This window comes from Ailuropoda melanoleuca, chromosome 3 (assembly GCF_002007445.2).
Source record: "Ailuropoda melanoleuca isolate Jingjing chromosome 3, ASM200744v2, whole genome shotgun sequence".
Lineage (NCBI taxonomy): Eukaryota > Metazoa > Chordata > Mammalia > Carnivora > Ursidae > Ailuropoda > Ailuropoda melanoleuca.
Genome location: NC_048220.1, coordinates 18,181,951 through 18,199,497, shown reverse-complemented (window position 1 = coordinate 18,199,497; position 17,547 = coordinate 18,181,951). Strand labels below are relative to the sequence as shown.

Genomic DNA, 17,547 nt, shown 5'->3' with positions numbered 1-17,547 from the left:
CTCTCTGATTAACGGAGCTTAAGATTTATGGTCGTTTTCAACTACTCTGTTCTTTGAACCTCACACATACTCCAGCACCAAGTCAGGCCTCGTCTTGATTCAGTTTTGTTGCTGCCCTCGCCACCCACCATCCTCCCAACCCTCCCAGGGCTGATTCATCACAGAATTCTTGCTGCAGATGACTCTGCTTGTCTTCTCTCTCATTTCCTATCCCTCCGTGGGTCATTGCTTGGCTGAGCTCACCCCAAAGTCTTCATCATGTTGCTCTTATCCCAGTTTATCTCATCCTAGTTTGAGGTGACTGTAATCTTACTCAGCAGCTTGCTCTTACTTTGGATGTCTTCGACCATTGTGTCCAAAACAGCTGTACCAGTCATTCCCCTGCACTGCCCACCCTCTCCCAGCTTCCCCGCCCACCCCAGCCCAATTTCTTCTTTCTTTCCTCTTCAGCTCCTCTAAGTCAGGCTGTTAAAAAAAAATTAAAAAAAAACTGGTGAGAGATGGAAGTTTGGCTAAAGAAGCAACATGATCTTAGTTATTACATGTAAAAAATAAACAGGATATTGAACATCACATTTATTATCTTATTGTTTTTACCTGTGGTTATTGTAAAAGAATAATATTTGGCCATCCTTCATTGTCCCAGATATTGATGAGTGCATCCAGAATGGGGTTCTTTGTAAAAACGGTCGGTGCGTGAACACAGATGGAAGTTTCCAGTGCATTTGCAACGCCGGCTTTGAATTAACTACAGATGGAAAAAACTGTGTTGGTATGGAAATTGCCTGCTCTCTTGCAAAAGACTTTTAAAGAATATACATTTTTATTTAGAACCGTATATGCTATTTCCATGAAAGCTTGTACAACACATATGTGAGAATTCTTCAGATGACTTAGGTAAAACATAAATGCATTTAACATGAGACCATTAAAGTCAAAGGATAAATTGTTTGGAAATGGTATAAGAATGAATAATTTGTTGCTTCTGGGAATTTTCTTTGTGGTATATGTTTAATTATAAGTAGCAGGGTTTTTTTCCATGGCAATTATTAGCACCTACAGGATTTTACATTTTGCCATAACACCAACAGGTTAGAAAGGTCTCTTCCTGACCTCCAGTCTGGGGGAATATAAAAAGGTCTTGCATATGTGATAATCAAATCTCTAAATTTGAGGTGCTGGTGATGTCTGGCAGTGCAGTAGATACCAGTACCCCACAGAAATACTCTAGTCACACAGCAACACATGATACTTCAGCAACTAATCAAAGTCCGGACCATTTCACTCTCAGTAAGGTTTATATATTGTTCTATTCTCCCTTATGGAAGAAACTCCCCCATCACCCAAAATCATATAAACATTTTTGCTAATCAAAGTAAAGCATGTCTCATATGGTTTTAATAACAACTAAGCACAACATTTACCTAATTCTTTTCCTTTATATCCCTTATGCCAAAGGCCCTTCACGTTCTCCACCCTATTTGCTCTCACTTGGTTGGCATTCATATTAGAAAAAAAAATCAATGAGCACATGGCTCATTTATGTAGTGGAATATGATTGGTGGTTATTTGTGGAAGGGTAGGGAACCGGTTCCCACAAGGCCAGTGGTGTAAGTCATTCTGCTCTCCTTCTGCAGATCATGATGAATGTACAACTACCAACATGTGTTTGAATGGGATGTGCATTAATGAAGATGGTAGCTTCAAGTGCATCTGCAAACCAGGATTTGTCTTGGCTCCAAATGGGCGTTACTGTACTGGTATGTATATGGCTTTGAGATAGGAAAGTAACCGTGATTGAAACCATCTTTTTTATTTGAATGAATCATGCAAGAATTACTTCAGTCTCTTCATATGGATTTCATATTATTCACATCTCTTGCTAATTCAGTAAGGCAGGTGTCTAAAGCTTCCTAGAAAAACACACATTGTGGTCTAGGGAACAGTAATATCTTTACAAAAATAATAATGGTGTAGGAAAAATTAAGGGAATGACAGATTAGTTCTAGCAAGTCTGGAAGAGACAATGTAGAAATAACTTCTCTATACCCCTTGCCTAAATAAAAAAGAGGAAGAAAAAAATCTTAAAAGATTTCTTTTTGTTCTCTGAGATCTAGATTTTCCACTATCATTAATTACTTGTTTTGTATGACATACTTTCCATAAACTAATCTACAGATCATGACTATATCATTATCTAAAAATCTTACACTGACTTAGTGAAGAAATAATTTTGAGTGTTCCTATCAGTTTTGTTTATAAAGCCATTTTGTAGGCTGAACTCCAGCGACAACTTTAGTAAGCAAAAGAAGTGCCTCTTGAAAAAATAAGATTATATCCAGTTTATCTTTACAATTTGAATTTAGTAAGATGGAACAAATTTTGCAGTTTTTTTCAGTTTTCTCCTTTTATATGGAATCAGCTCTTTGAATCCTTTCTACCTTCCATTGCACAAACTTGTTGGAATATCAAGTAATACTTATAACCAATTCCTGTAGTTTCAGTGAAATTCCAGGGAGAGTTGAGAAAGACCAAGACTGATTCTTGTATTTCTGAATAAAAAATAGTTTCTTGACTATGCAAGAAAGGGGAGTATGGTATTCAGTAGAAATGCTGTAGCTCTGCTATTTCAACTCATGCCTGAAATGTCATCTCAAGGTTAGCTGACTTGGATTTAACACAGAATTTGAGTTTAGTGTTATGTTGCAGGATGTAACATTACATTACAGCATGTAACTTTATTTTAGCATTTCCTAAAAAACTTCTATACACATATAAATATGACCACAACAGTTTCTGCTGCCTTGATTTTTTTTTTTTATTTACTTCCTTACTACAGATATTGTAATCTGCAAATCTTAAAATGCTCATGGTTTGGTGGCCCTGTGTTTTGAAGGCGGTTTCATCTTACAGGGAAGCCATTTATTGTTGGGTAACATTTGAAAAACTCGAGCAGATTAAAAATTAGGAGAGATGCCCATGGGGCGCCTAGGTGGTTCAGTCAGTTGAGCACCTCAGTCTCGATTTTGGCTAAGGTCACGATCTCAGGGTCATAGGATTGAGCCCCACGTCAGGCCCTGCACTCGGTGGGAAGTCTGTTTGCGATCCTCTCTCCCTCTTCTTCTGCCCCTCTCCCCCCAGCCCCGTGCTCACTCTCTCTCTAAAATAAATGAGGGGCGCCTGGGTGGCACAGCGGTTAAGCATCTGCCTTCGGCTCAGGGCGTNCGCCCCTCTCCCCCCAGCCCCATGCTCACTCTCTCTCTAAAATAAATGAGGGGCGCCTGGGTGGCACAGCGGTTAAGCGTCTGCCTTCGGCTCAGGGCGTGATCCCGGCGTTCCGGGATCGAGCCCCACATCAGGCTCCTCTGCTATGAGCCTGCTTCTTCCTCTCCCACTCCCCCTGCTTGTGTTCCCTCTCTCGCTGGCTGTCTCTATCTCTGTCGAATAAATAAATAAAATCTTTAAAAAAAAATAAATAAAATAAAATAAAATAAATGAATAAATCTTTAAAAAGAGAGGTGGTCCCATAGTTTGTTGTTATGAATTGATCAACTTAATATTAAAACAGCATCTCTCTTTAGCTTGAATGTTATGTATGTGTAAATAAAAGGTAATTACAAACAATTACCTTAGTTTTAGAATTTGTTTCATTTAGTTAACTTGAATTAAATATCATTTAGTATTTAACAGAATTGGCAGATAAATAATGAAAAATGAGTGTGTGAGGCTCTTTTTTTCCCTAATGGGTAAAGTGAGGCAACTTTCAGTCAGTCTTTCTGAAAATGTGTTTGAAAGAGTTGCATTGGGGCACCTGGGTGGCTCAGTTGGTTAAGCGTCTGCCTTCAGCTCAGGTCATGATCCCAGGTCCTGGGATCGATCAAGCCCTGCATCACGCTCCCTGCTTGGCAGGTAGTCTGCTTCTCCTTCTCCCTCTGCTCTGCTCGTGCACTCTTTCGCTGTCCTTCTCTCTCAAATAAATAAATAAAATCTTTAAAAAAAAAAAAAGAGCTGCATTTAGATATAAGATTTATTATCACATCTATGTGTCCTTCCACAAACTATAAAATGGAAAACAAAAGGTTGACAGTCTAGAAGGGTGACAACTGGTAAACTCTGTAATAAGGTTAAATTTACCCAGTAATGGCCTGGGTTGTGCTTCCCTCTGGGCAGATGTTGATGAATGCCAGACCCCAGGAATCTGCATGAATGGACACTGCATCAACAACGAAGGGTCCTTCCGCTGTGACTGTCCCCCAGGCCTGGCTGTGGGTGTGGACGGACGCGTGTGTGTTGGTAAGTGAACCATTCTGTAATGGCCCCAGTGTCCAAATGGTCTTTGAAAAACAAAGATATAACTGTACAGTGGAGAAGTATTCAGTCATAAAAAGGAAGAAGTATTGACAAATGTGCAAATATGAATGAGCCTTGAAAACATGCTGAGTGAAAGGAGCTCTCACAAAAGCCCAGATCGTGTATGATTCCATTCATATGAAATGTCCAAAGGAGACAGATCTATAGAGACAAAGCAGATTAGTGATGCTTAGAGCAGAGAGGGTAGGGGTGCTGGATAAGGGGGTAGCCCCTAAAGGCATTTTTGAGGTGGTGAAATGTCCTAAAATCATTTTTAGTGATGGTTATGTGTATCTTTGAATATACTTAAAAAACAAAACACAACAGCAACAACAAAACTATCGAATTGTATTCTTTAATCAGGTGAATTCTTAGGTATGTGAATTATACCTTGGTAAAATGGTTTTTAAAAAATGTACAGGGAGCCCAGCAAGCTCCTAGCAGAAAGCTCTGATGAGATGCAAGTCAAAAAAGCTGCAGAAGAAAAAGAAAATCACCCTTAAATCAGGATCCTTGACAGTGTTAGCCAACTGAGTCTCTAAGTACAATGGCTTTAGATTTTGTAATTTATAACAAATATGGTATGAAATGGGGATTATGGTTATATTTAAATAAACCCTGTTTTTACTCAAACACTCAAAATGTAAATAACTTCTGTAGAACTTGGACTTATATCAAAAGGTAGAAATGTTTTCACATAGTTTTTTCTCATCACTGTGCAGCTAACTATGGAAAAAAGGGGAAAGTATGAGAGAGAATATATGTTTTATTCTAAACCATTCCAAATTACTTTGCTATTTTTACAAGGGTACTTTTGCCAAATGGGTTCCATGCAAATCCGGGTTAGCAAGCATCAGCTTTAAAGGAGCAGGCAAATCAAAAATGTCATTGGCGTTTCAGAACCCAACCATATGTCCTAATGATAACAGTGGAATGAATTACTTGTAAAAATACCCTTAATGCAGTTTTCTCTCCAGAGGGCTTTCATAAGACCCCCAGGGTGCGTTAGCCATTATGCACCCTCTATTTCTCAGGTGACTCGGTAAAAGACAGACATACTCCTTGGTTTAAGAGTATAAATGAGAGAAATGAAGTTCTTTCTTAAACGTAGGTGATAATACTTTAGTCTTCCCTATGGGAATCAAAACATTTGCATCCCAAAGCGGGGGTGGAGGGGAGCGGAGAAGGAAGCAAAAGCAGATGGAAATAATCTGTCCACTTAAATTCATCCACTGTCTCCAACCTAGGATTTATTTCAGCTTACAAGATTGTCAGCACTTCAGGGGTATTTTAAATACAGCATCCAGAAGAATGTCACTCCTTCCTGCTTCCCAGAGCTCAAGTATTTTCACTTGCTTTAATATACTTACTTGCCCCTTACCTTTACCTAAATGATTCTGTTGAAATCTATGATGAGTACAAAACCAGTTTTGGAGGAAGAAATTATTTTTCCTTTTAAGCAACCAACATATGAGAAGTTATGAGGAATACAGTGTATCAAACACAAATCTTCATTCTCTCTTCCATATATGGAAAAGTTATAATACATTGTTGCAAAGCCTCCAGGTTTTCAAAATAGTGGTCAATTAAACTTTTCAAAATAAAAATACTATTTTTTCTGTGTCTAATTATATATATTGCTGTTTCCATAACAGGTGTTTTTTCTTCATCTCTTCTGCCTTTGGTGACACTTTTGAGATTCATTGATTGTTGAAGTTAGAAATTAATCCCTAGCACTTCAATCTTAGATTTCCCTTTTGTATATTTGTCTTAGTTTCCTTAGACACTGAGATATGGGTTTTTATTTTCAGAAAATTAAACTGTTTTAACTAGTATGTTGAAGAAGCATGAGTTATAGGCAGGACATAAACAAAAGGCAACTATGTGTTGGTCTCTCCCATCCTTTTAAAATGTATCTTTAAAATTGTTCAGTTGAAGCCATTTACCCAATAAGTGAGGAAGAAAACTCAGGCAACCCTATAACTTTACTATTCTTAAGTTTATGTGACAGCTTCATGTAACGAAAACAATCTAAATTTAGAAACTAGAATGCCTGGTACCATATAGTAATATTCTGAACCTGACTTGAAGTTACAACTTCTGTCACAACCTCAGACATTCTTGAGCAGGATGTTTTCTGACTCCACAAGGGTCAAAGAGCAGGAGGAGAGGTGAGAAGGCAGACGTACTGGTGACCATCCTAGGATAGCTTCAAGGTTTCTGGGCTTCCCCAATGTTTAAAGCACCCCTTCCTTTCATGGTTCCTCCAGAAGCATTCAGCTGCCCTTCCTGAGATGCAGACACGCCTTCTTCTCCTGGGGGCCCTCCTCACCCTCTCTCTGGTCTTTAGCAGTCCAGATAGGCTCTGCCTGATGCTGTCCCATCATCCCTCCATGCCATTGTTTTAGGACCCTCTCTTTATATAGCCCACATCTAATCCAAATGACATGCCGTCCTTGCCCTGTTACCCTTACGAATAGAGGTAGATGTCACTTGCCTCTTCAGTAGGAATAGCAGCCACTCACTTTTGCCTATAGGTGACCCAGGCAGAGCTGCTGGGCGCAAAGCTTGTAACCTGCTTCCTGTGAAGTTCATCTCTTTGGAACAGTGGTGAGGATGGAAGCACCCCAAACTCATAATCCAGCTCTTGCCAAAGAATTACTCCTCAAAAAATCCTCTCTTAATTTGGAGGGTTTTCGAGACCTGGCAAGTCATTTTCCGTATCCACTGCCTTCAGTATGTAGTCTCAAAATTCACCTCGTTATTTGATATTTAGCATCTTGGGATTTCAGCTTAAGTTTCCTTTTTAACATCCTCTAACATTAGCTTAGGAGTATTTCAACATCTTTATCAACACTGTTTGACATTCTGTTAGCTAAAAGATAAATTTTCTTTATCCTAATTGTGATCCTTACTAGCTCTGTGGCCTTAGCCAAGCTACATTACCTCTCTGTACCTCCTTGCCTCATTATTAGATTTATTTGTATAAAGCTTTGAATGGTGTCTGGCATTTAACACATGCCCAATAAGTTAGCTCTTACAGTTATTACTATTTTATTAAATTAGAATAGCAGCATCCCATCTAGAGCATATAGAGTTGCTANGTCTTAGAGTTGCTACTTGAAGCATTAAAAAAAAAGTTGACACCAAAGAAGAATAAAATGAAATTAACGTTTTGCAGCCATACAGACTTTACCAGTGGTGTGTAGAATCTGAGAAAATCCTTTTAAAAAATTCTATTTTTTAAGTAAGAAGAGTCATGGAGGAATCGGAAAACGTAGAAAATACACAGCTCAGCAGCATTTCAGTCCATGCCCCCACCAAAACATTTATGTGATGGTGCTTTCAGTGCCTCTTACCCTGTTCACCTGTGAGCAGTGTTTTAGTTATAATAAACTAGGGTTCCAGTCTGGTACCTTTTAGCAGGAAAAGGTTGACTGTCCTCATTAAAAATAGAAGAGAGAAATAAGGTAGTCACCATGTTTTTTTAGTATTTCCTGTGTGTCTTACACACTGTGCTTAGTGCTTAACAAACAACTTTCATTTATTATGTAAACTCTGTCCTTATTTAGTGGATAAGGCAAGTGTTAAATATTTTAAGTAAGGTCCATCCCACAGGGACCAGAACCCAGGACAATTCATGTCCCCGGAACCTACACATATGTTATGTTACTTTGTTTTTCCGGTGTTGCGTATTCTGAACAATTTAGACAATCTGTAACGCAGAGCAGTAGTACTCTTCCAGTGAGTGCCATCGGCTTTTTATCAGCTTGCTTCTAGAAATTCTGTGAGGTTTATCTTCTCAACATATATGCAGAAATAAATTTAACCATTCTGTGATGCCTTTCAAGATAATAGATGTTGTCCTAAGAACTCACAAAAATCATACTGTAAATCAAACTATGTTCTATTGTGCATATTTGTCTTTGAGTCAAGTCCTACTCTTAAATGTAGCTCCGTGCTGACTTTGCTCAACTCCGTCTCAGCAGAAGCAGAAGGGGACAACATGTCCTCTCTGTAGGAGTTGTTGTGGTAAATCTCATGTCCTCTTCCATGTGAGCATTCACACATCTCATCATCTAGTGCAGCTATGAATCTCACTGTTTTAATGACAAACATCACCAGATCATAAGAAAGCAGTAGGTGACTCAGTGGGTTACTCTGTGTGGTAAGTAGATCAAATTATTTCCAACAAGTCGTGAATAACTTTGTCAGTGTAGTGTTTAAAAGCTATGCTGCTTCTCTGACCTCTCTAATGATCTGTGTTTTTTATAGTTCACCATTTACTGTCTCATAAAGTTGTAGCATATTTTATGAGAATTCAGAACGAGAGCCCAAGCAGGATATGCTCCTTTGGGACATAGCATGACATGGCGGGAAGAGGAAGAGCTTCGGAAGTCACACAGCCCCAGTATGAGCTCCAGCTTGGGCAGTGGGTAGCCTAGGACTTGGAGCTACTTAAGGAATCCCCTGTACTTTGCCTTCCTCATCTCTAAAATGCGGATAATGATCACCGTCCTACGGAGTTGTCGATCAGAATGTTCAACAAGATGATGTCTGCAATGCAACTAACACAATGCTTAGGCTGCATACCAGTGACTGTTATTTTTATAACTGGGTGTTTTGAGAGTCTGGGATTAAAACATAGCTCACGGTAGTCAACTGGGGGTTGACAAGAAAGGCCTTCTAACTCAGAAAGTTGAAGTAAGAAACTTCACGACCAAGCAGTGTCCTCTCAAGGTTGTTTACTTCACTGCACTTCATTGTTCCTGAGAACTTTCAAAATAGAAATAACGTGTGTCATTTTGAGTATAGGGTAGCCAGTGATTAGAGCTTAAAGTGATGTTTATAATGGTGGCGTTATACCTGCTTTTGCAAAAGGCCTGGAGGGTAACTGTAATAACGAATGCTTGTGCAGTGCATAAAACGTCGTGGAGAAAAAGAAAGAAAATAAAAAGAATTGTCAGCAGGCCTGGAGGGTAACTGTAATAACGAATGCTTGTGCAGTGCATAAAACGTCGTGGAGAAAAAGAAAGAAAAAAAAAAAAGAATTGTCAACAACACACATTTGTTAATTTCTGAGCACTGTTATATGCTAAGGATAAAAGAAAAAGAAAAGTGTCAGGAGCCCTCTAGAAGCTTCCCATCTAGTAGCCACTGAAGTTGAAAGAATCCCTCGGTTTCGAAATCTCTTTCNATGCTAAGGATAAAAGAAAAAGAAAAGTGTCAGGAGCCCTCTAGAAGCTTCCCATCTAGTAGCCACTGAAGTTAAAAGAATCCCTCGGTTTCGAAATCTTTCTCTAATTGCATCTCAAATCATTGTTCTCCTACCTCCCTTTAGATACTCACATGCGCAGTACGTGCTATGGTGGGATCAAGAAGGGAGTGTGTGTCCGTCCTTTCCCCGGTGCAGTGACCAAGTCTGAATGCTGCTGTGCCAATCCCGACTACGGTTTTGGAGAACCCTGCCAGCCCTGCCCTGCTAAAAATTCAGGTAGTCGCATTTGCCAGTTTCACATCTGGTAAAGAATCTGGAAAGGTAACATAAGATATTTGGCCAAAGAGTACATCGGCTCCGTTTTCAGTTGAAGAATTCCAAATCTGTATCAGTATTTGAGGCATATAATGAGATTTGGCCTGTATTTACCTATGATCTCTGAGCAGAGTACACACAGGGAAGAGAAGAACGTATTTGCTAACCTAATTAGGATTGTTACAACAGATTTCTTATGTGGATACCTTAGCCTCACTGTTTTTAGTCTTTTGTGTCATTGTGAAGATGAATAGCATAAAAGCCACTTGTTACTTTCAAGTTTATAATAAATTCGCAAGAGCCTGATTTTATTTATTTTTCATCTTGCCACAGCATGGTCTTAGGCTGCAGTCTGTCAGTAGTTCCAGCAAGTAATAAATATTTTTACTAATTTATTTACAAATACAAGCATATTGCATGGTCTAATTCTTTGACTATTCTGTGACCCTTGGTTATTCACATTTTTACAAAATCTGTACTGAATTTGTGTAAGTACAGTAGGGATTCAAAAATAAACACAATCTCTTTTTTTCTTTAAAGTTGGGAATAGTTGCGAGCATAGACAGGCAAACATATAAACTACAGTTAAGTATGGTTAGTCCTTAAGGACAGAGAGAGAGATCTGGGAGAGCATAGAGGAAGGAGCAGTAAGTGGTCTGGGGAAACTTGGGGAGGTTTCACGGGGTTGAGGGTGGAGGTGGGAGTCTCTCATTTGCTCTTGAAAAAAGGAATAAGAACATTCCAGGTAGAGGGTTGAAGAAATGCAGTCTAGCAAAGGGAAATGGCTTGTAATTCTGTTGAAAATCGAAAGTGGATTATTCAAATCTCAGCAAAGCGTCTGAGTTCTTCTAGAAAGAACTGACCATGACATTTAAAAAAAAAAAAAGAGTTTATGTAGGAAATCTTGCCCTAAAAATATTGAAGTTAATTATGCATATTACAAAAGAAGTACAAAGACTAGATAAAAAGATGAGTGAATTAATAAAACCTGGAATCTGGAAACAGATGTGACTTTAAATGGGAATGCTGGGTACAGTAAAGATGCCATTTAGGTCAGTGAGGAAAGATTGAAATAAGTAATGAATATTGTTGATAAATATTAGAAAAAATACAAAGTTAGCTCCCTGCACTAGACCTTAACAAAATAATCTCTTATAGATAGAGCATATTAACTTTTTGTTATTTTGTAATAATAAAGGACTTTCAGAGCAGAAACCAAACACTGAAATACACATTTAAATTGGAAAAATGTGTTCCTTAATTTATAAGGAATTTGCATTAATCAGTAAGGAAAGTTGAAATCATCTATAGAAAAAACAGCAATGTGCACAAACAAGATTTCACAAAGTACAAATGCAAATGGTAGAGAACCACATGAAAGAATGTGCTAAAATTAGAAGAAAGTTAAAATAAGACATCATTTTTGTTTATTAGATTGGTGAAGTATAGATGATTGCTTTTGCCCATATGGGTACTCGCTCATACTGCTGATAGAAAGCTAACCTGGGACATGTAGGGAGAGGAAAACTAGCAGAAGCCTTAAAAAGAGGCATAAATTCTGAGCAGTTTTACTTCCAAGAGATTAACCTAGTGATAAAATTGAATTTTGTATTATTCATTGTAATTGCTAAAAGATGGACAGACCTGATTTCATCATTAAAGTGTTGCTTGAATAAAGATGGTGTATCCAGGTAACTGAGAAAAAAATATCAAACAGTCTATATTTAAATGGGATATTAACACGAAATGTATATGACACAGGCAGAGGATCCAAGCCTGTTCCCCGCTTAACCCCCTTTGATCAGGGCAAGTCACTTCCATCTCTGTCCCAATTTTCTCAGGTGTCAGTGGTGAACTAATGGTATCTAGTTTGTGAATATTACTCAGCTATGAAAAAGAATGCAGTCTTGCCATCTGCAACAGCTAGGATGCACCTAGAGGGTATGATGCTAAGTGAAATAAGTCAAAGACAAATACCATATGATTTCACTTATATGTGGAATCTCATACCAAAACAAACAAATAAACAAAAGTTGAAGCAGACCCATAAATACANCAACACACATTTGTTAATTTCTGAGCACTGTTATATGCTAAGGATAAAAGAAAAAGAAAAGTGTCAGGAGCCCTCTAGAAGCTTCCCATCTAGTAGCCACTGAAGTTGAAAGAATCCCTCGGTTTCGAAATCTCTTTCTCTCTAATTGCATCTCAAATCATTGTTCTCCTACCTCCCTTTAGATACTCACATGCGCAGTACGTGCTATGGTGGCATCAAGAAGGGAGTGTGTGTCCGTCCTTTCCCCGGTGCAGTGACCAAGTCTGAATGCTGCTGTGCCAATCCCGACTACGGTTTTGGAGAACCCTGCCAGCCCTGCCCTGCTAAAAATTCAGGTAGTCGCATTTGCCAGTTTCACATCTGGTAAAGAATCTGGAAAGGTAACATAAGATATTTGGCCAAAGAGTACATCGGCTCCGTTTTCAGTTGAAGAATTCCAAATCTGTGTCAGTATTTGAGGCATATAATGAGATTTGGCCTGTATTTACCTATGATCTCTGAGCAGAGTACACACAGGGAAGAGAAGAACGTATTTGCTGACCTAATTAGGATTGTTACAACAGATTTCTTATGTGGATACCTTAGCCTCACTGTTTTTAGTCTTTTGTGTCATTGTGAAGATGAATAGCATAAAAGCCACTTGTTACTTTCAAGTTTATAATAAATTCGCAAGAGCCTGATTTTATTTATTTTTCATCTTGCCACAGCATGGTCTTAGGCTGCAGTCTGTCAGTAGTTCCAGCAAGTAATAAATATTTTTACTAATTTATTTACAAATACAAGCATATTGCATGGTCTAATTCTTTGACTATTCTGTGACTCTTGGTTATTCACATTTTTACAAAATCTGTACTGAATTTGTGTAAGTACAGTAGGGATTCAAAAATAAACACAATCTCTTTTTTTCTTTAAAGTTGGGAATAGTTGCGAGCATAGACAGGCAAACATTTAAACTACAGTTAAGTATGGTTAGTCCTTAAGGACAGAGAGAGAGATCTGGGAGAGCATAGAGGAAGGAGCAGTAAGTGGTCTGGGGAAACTTGGGGAGGTTTCACGGGGTTGAGGGTGGAGGTGGGAGTCTCTCATTTGCTCTTGAAAAAAGGAATAAGAACATTCCAGGTAGAGGGTTGAAGAAATGCAGTCTAGCAAAGGGAAATGGCTTGTAATTCTGTTGAAAATCGAAAGTGGATTATTCAAATCTCAGCAAAGCGTCTGAGTTCTTCTAGAAAGAACTGACCATGACATTAAAAAAAAAAAAGAGTTTATGTAGGAAATCTTGCCCTAAAAATATTGAAGTTAATTATGCATATTACAAAAGAAGTACAAAGACTAGATAAAAAGATGAGTGAATTAATAAAACCTGGAATCTAGAAATAGATGTGACTTTAAATGGGAATGCTGGGTACAGTAAAGATGCCATTTAGGTCAGTGAGGAAAGATTGAAATAAGTAATGAATATTGTTGATAAATATTAGAAAAAATACAAAGTTAGCTCCCTGTACTAGACCTTAACAAAATAATCTCTTATAGATAGAGCATATTAACTTTTTGTTATTTTGTAATAATAAAGGACTTTCAGAGCAGAAACCAAACACTGAAATACACATTTAAATTGGAAAAATGTGTTCCTTAATTTATAAGGAATTTGCATTAATCAGTAAGGAAAGTTGAAATCATCTATAGAAAAAACAGCAATGTGCACAAACAAGATTTCACAAAGTACAAATGCAAATGGTAGAGAACCACATGAAAGAATGTGCTAAAATTAGAAGAAAGTTAAAATAAGACATCATTTTTGTTTATTAGATTGGTGAAGTATAGATGATTGCTTTTGCCCATATGGGTACTCTCTCATACTGCTGATAGAAAGCTAACCTGGGACATGTAGGGAGAGGAAAACTAGCAGAAGCCTTAAAAAGAGGCATAAATTCTGAGCAGTTTTACTTCCAAGAGATTAACCTAGTGATAAAATTGAATTTTGTATTATTCATTGTAATTGCTAAAAGATGGACAGACCTGATTTCATCATTAAAGTGTTGCTTGAATAAAGATGGTGTATCCAGGTAACTGAGAAAAAAATATCAAACAGTCTATATTTAAATGGGATATTAACACGAAATGTATATGACACAGGCAGAGGATCCAAGCCTGTTCCCCGCTTAACCCCCTTTGATCAGGGCAAGTCACTTCCATCTCTGTCCCAATTTTCTCAGGTGTCAGTGGTGAACTAATGGTATCTAGTTTGTGAATATTACTCAGCTATGAAAAAGAATGCAGTCTTGCCATCTGCAATAGCTAGGATGCACCTAGAGGGTATGATGCTAAGTGAAATAAGTCAAAGACAAATACCATATGATTTCACTTATATGTGGAATCTCATACCAAAACAAACAAATAAACAAAAGTTGAAGCAGACCCATAAATACAGAGAACAAACTACTGGTTGTGAGGGGGTGAAAGGATAGGCCAAATGGGTGAGGGGGAGAGAGGTACAGGCTTCCAGCTATGCACTGAGTAAGTCACAGGGACAAGAGATACAGCACTGGGAATACAGCCAGGGTATTGGAACTGTGTTGTGTGGTGAGGAATGGGAGCTACACTTGTGTTGAGCACAACAGAACATATCAAATTGTCCAGTCACAGTGTCGGACACTTAAAACTAATGTAACATTGTGTATCACATACACTTCAATAACAAATATATCGAGTTTGTAATATTGGTAGGATTAAATAAATTATTAGATGTAAAATGTGAGAGTAACTCCAGACACATGGTAAATGCTATTACACGAAGTACTGTCTAGTATAATTTTATTATTGAGAGAAAAGAAATTGAAAAACATTCTCTACAATACAATTTGGATTTTTTTTTGAAGTTTCCATATGTGGAAAATATTTGTAACATTTATCAGTATATTAACTGTATTCAGAGTGATAATCACTAGTGTTTTTATTTTTTTATGCATATCTGTGATTTTGGAATTGTTACAATAATTATGTGCTGGAAAATAGTAATTATTTTTTCATTTTTAAGAATTACTGCCAGTAATTTTTCTTCATGGTACTTTTGCAGTGATGGAAGTGACTCATGTTTGGAGAGACAGAGTTTGGAGTTTTTAATTTATGTGTTTTGTTTTGTTTTTATATCTTCTAGCTGAATTCCATGGTCTTTGTAGTAGTGGAGTAGGGATCACTGTGGATGGACGAGGTAACTATTCAACTCTCACTCTTGCAGTAATTATGTAACTTTAGCTTTATGATGAGAACATAAATATGACTGTATTTAATTTTTAAAAATATATCAGCATAAAATAGTAAGATAAATTATCTCTTAGAACAGTGGTTATGAGCTATGCTTATTAAGTGGTACCTAGATACACATTTTTCATAATAGATAAATATTTATCTGTTAGATATATATTGTTGAAAATGTCCCTAACAAACTACACCCATAGTTTTGTGGGTACTGTGGCTTTAAGAAGAGACTTAAGTTGGTATTTAGGTTTAAAAAAAAGTGAGTCATTTTAAAGAAAAATATTGAATAATGGTGCTGACATGATTTAAAAAAAAATCTTTAAGAGATGTTTGATATGGATTATGTTTGAAATTTGCTACCCTAAAAATAAGTTGTTAAGATTTATTTATGCCTAAGAATACTGAGATGTTTCTAAATTTAACTAAGGAAGTGAAATCCATTGACATTTTCTTATTTTAAGATTAGCAATATTCACAAAATTACACTGTGAAACCTCGAATATTAAATAAATATGTGTTTATAACTTTAATGTTCTTTTATGTATGTATAGCATATACATATAGTTTCTTTTGAGTTTTTTTTTAAACTGTAGGGTTCTGTTAGTCTTCACTTTACATATATTTTCTTCCCCTTTTGTGTTTGAGAAGATTTTTGATTAGTTGACAGCAATATTGCATCTTTGTGAGGAACATCAATAACCAGAATAAATAATCTTTCACAAGGCTGTTTCTCCCAAAAACGAAAACTCTGACATTTCTGGAGTATGCTAAGGTCTCCCAAATTCCAGAACACAATTGTTAGGATTAAAATTTGAGCAAGGGACCAAAATTTGATTTTGTGACTATTCTTCATCCCCTCTCAATATGGTCTCGCTACAGAGCCACTTGTTGGAACTACTAGGTTGCTCATACAAGCACATCATCCTCGAGTCTTACTGCCCACGGCTGACGGAGTAGTCTGGTTCATGGCTTATCGTAAAACATTGTGTTCTCAAGCATCCACGTTTGGACAGTCCTCTCCATTAATTTCAACTTATCAACAATGAGAAACATTTATCAAGTATCATATTACTTAGTTGACTATAAAAATGATAGTAAAATAGAAATATTCTATGCCTTTGGGGACCATAAAATTATATAGGTCACCCTAGTAAATGTTTGTCTTTTAATTAGATGGTTATAATACCTATCCAGTTAAGTTTTCCTTTGGATTTTAAGCCAACAGCCTATAAATTTCTTTATTAATTTTATTATAAATACCGGCACATTACATGGGTTAGTCCTTTGAATTTCTTCCAGTTCCCTTCATTTTTCTTTTAACTTACTACGAATTGTGGGTTTGAAGAGTTACACACTTCATATGTTGAATCTTTATTAGGCCTTCATGTATCAACAAATAATAAAATGTCTGTGAGTATTAAGCTTTCAACGTTTAATGCAGATATCAATGAATGTGCTTTGGATCCCGATATATGTGCCAATGGAATTTGTGAAAATTTACGTGGTAGTTACCGTTGTAATTGCAACAGTGGCTATGAACCAGATGCCTCTGGAAGAAACTGTATTGGTAAGTTGCTATATTTATATAAGAGCCTTGTGTATAGTTTAATTTCATAGATTATAAGAGAAATCAAAATACAAATAAGTGAGTAAAACTGCAGCTCTGACAGTTTCTCTTATTTCCTTCTTAGTACAAAGAGATAAAAATATTGGAATCCACCCAATTCGGTTACACAGTAACAAAGTTTCAGTGACATAATTTAGTATTTAAATCATTCTTTTCCCAAATGAATGGGTGCATACCCAGTTATTGGCCTGTTGTATTTCTGCATGTATCCTAATCCTGTAATTTTTCACTAAGAAATGGACTTCAGAGTTAACAGGGCAGTATGGATAATCGTAAGTTAAGAAAATAAAGTATTATAGGTTGAGAAAACTTTGACTTACAAGGAAACAACTAGTTGCTAACAATTTATCCAAACATGATTACTGAGATCGGTTTTTCTTTTTGTAATTTATAAGAGAATGTTTGTAAAAACTCAAGTACATAGTTCATATATTAAAGAATTTGTGAAGAATTTAGACTTTTTTATAGAGTACTTGAGTCCACTTTTATAAAATGAATGTTTTTAATCCATCATATGTTATAATTGTTACATCTAATCATTGATGACTCTTACATCCAAGTCTTGATGATTGTAATTAGAAAAAAATTCATTTTTCTGCACTTGTGGTACTGGCTTTTATTATTGAATATATTCATATGATCTTGAGTTGAAGACATATATACAGATAGATGTATAAGTCTGTGTTAAATATTATGTACTTATAATAGATTTTAATATTCACAGAG

At 36.8% G+C, this 17,547-nt stretch overlaps 1 protein-coding gene across 3 annotated transcripts in view; it reads left to right on the top strand.

Moving 5' to 3' along the window:
- Positions 1–17,547, top strand: part of FBN2 (fibrillin 2) — a 260,894-nt gene that overhangs the window by 139,261 nt on the left and 104,086 nt on the right. For 2 of the 3 annotated variants that reach the window (XM_034655954.1, XM_034655956.1), the window contains 6 exons: positions 647–772; positions 1,638–1,760; positions 4,171–4,293; positions 12,122–12,274; positions 15,094–15,147; positions 16,636–16,761. In XM_034655954.1, coding sequence (XP_034511845.1) covers positions 647–772; positions 1,638–1,760; positions 4,171–4,293; positions 12,122–12,274; positions 15,094–15,147; positions 16,636–16,761 — 705 coding nt within the window. Of the gene's footprint in view, positions 1–646; positions 773–1,637; positions 1,761–4,170; positions 4,294–9,691; positions 9,845–12,121; positions 12,275–15,093; positions 15,148–16,635; positions 16,762–17,547 lie in introns of all 3 variants that reach the window. The other variant, XM_034655955.1, reaches the window with a different exon arrangement.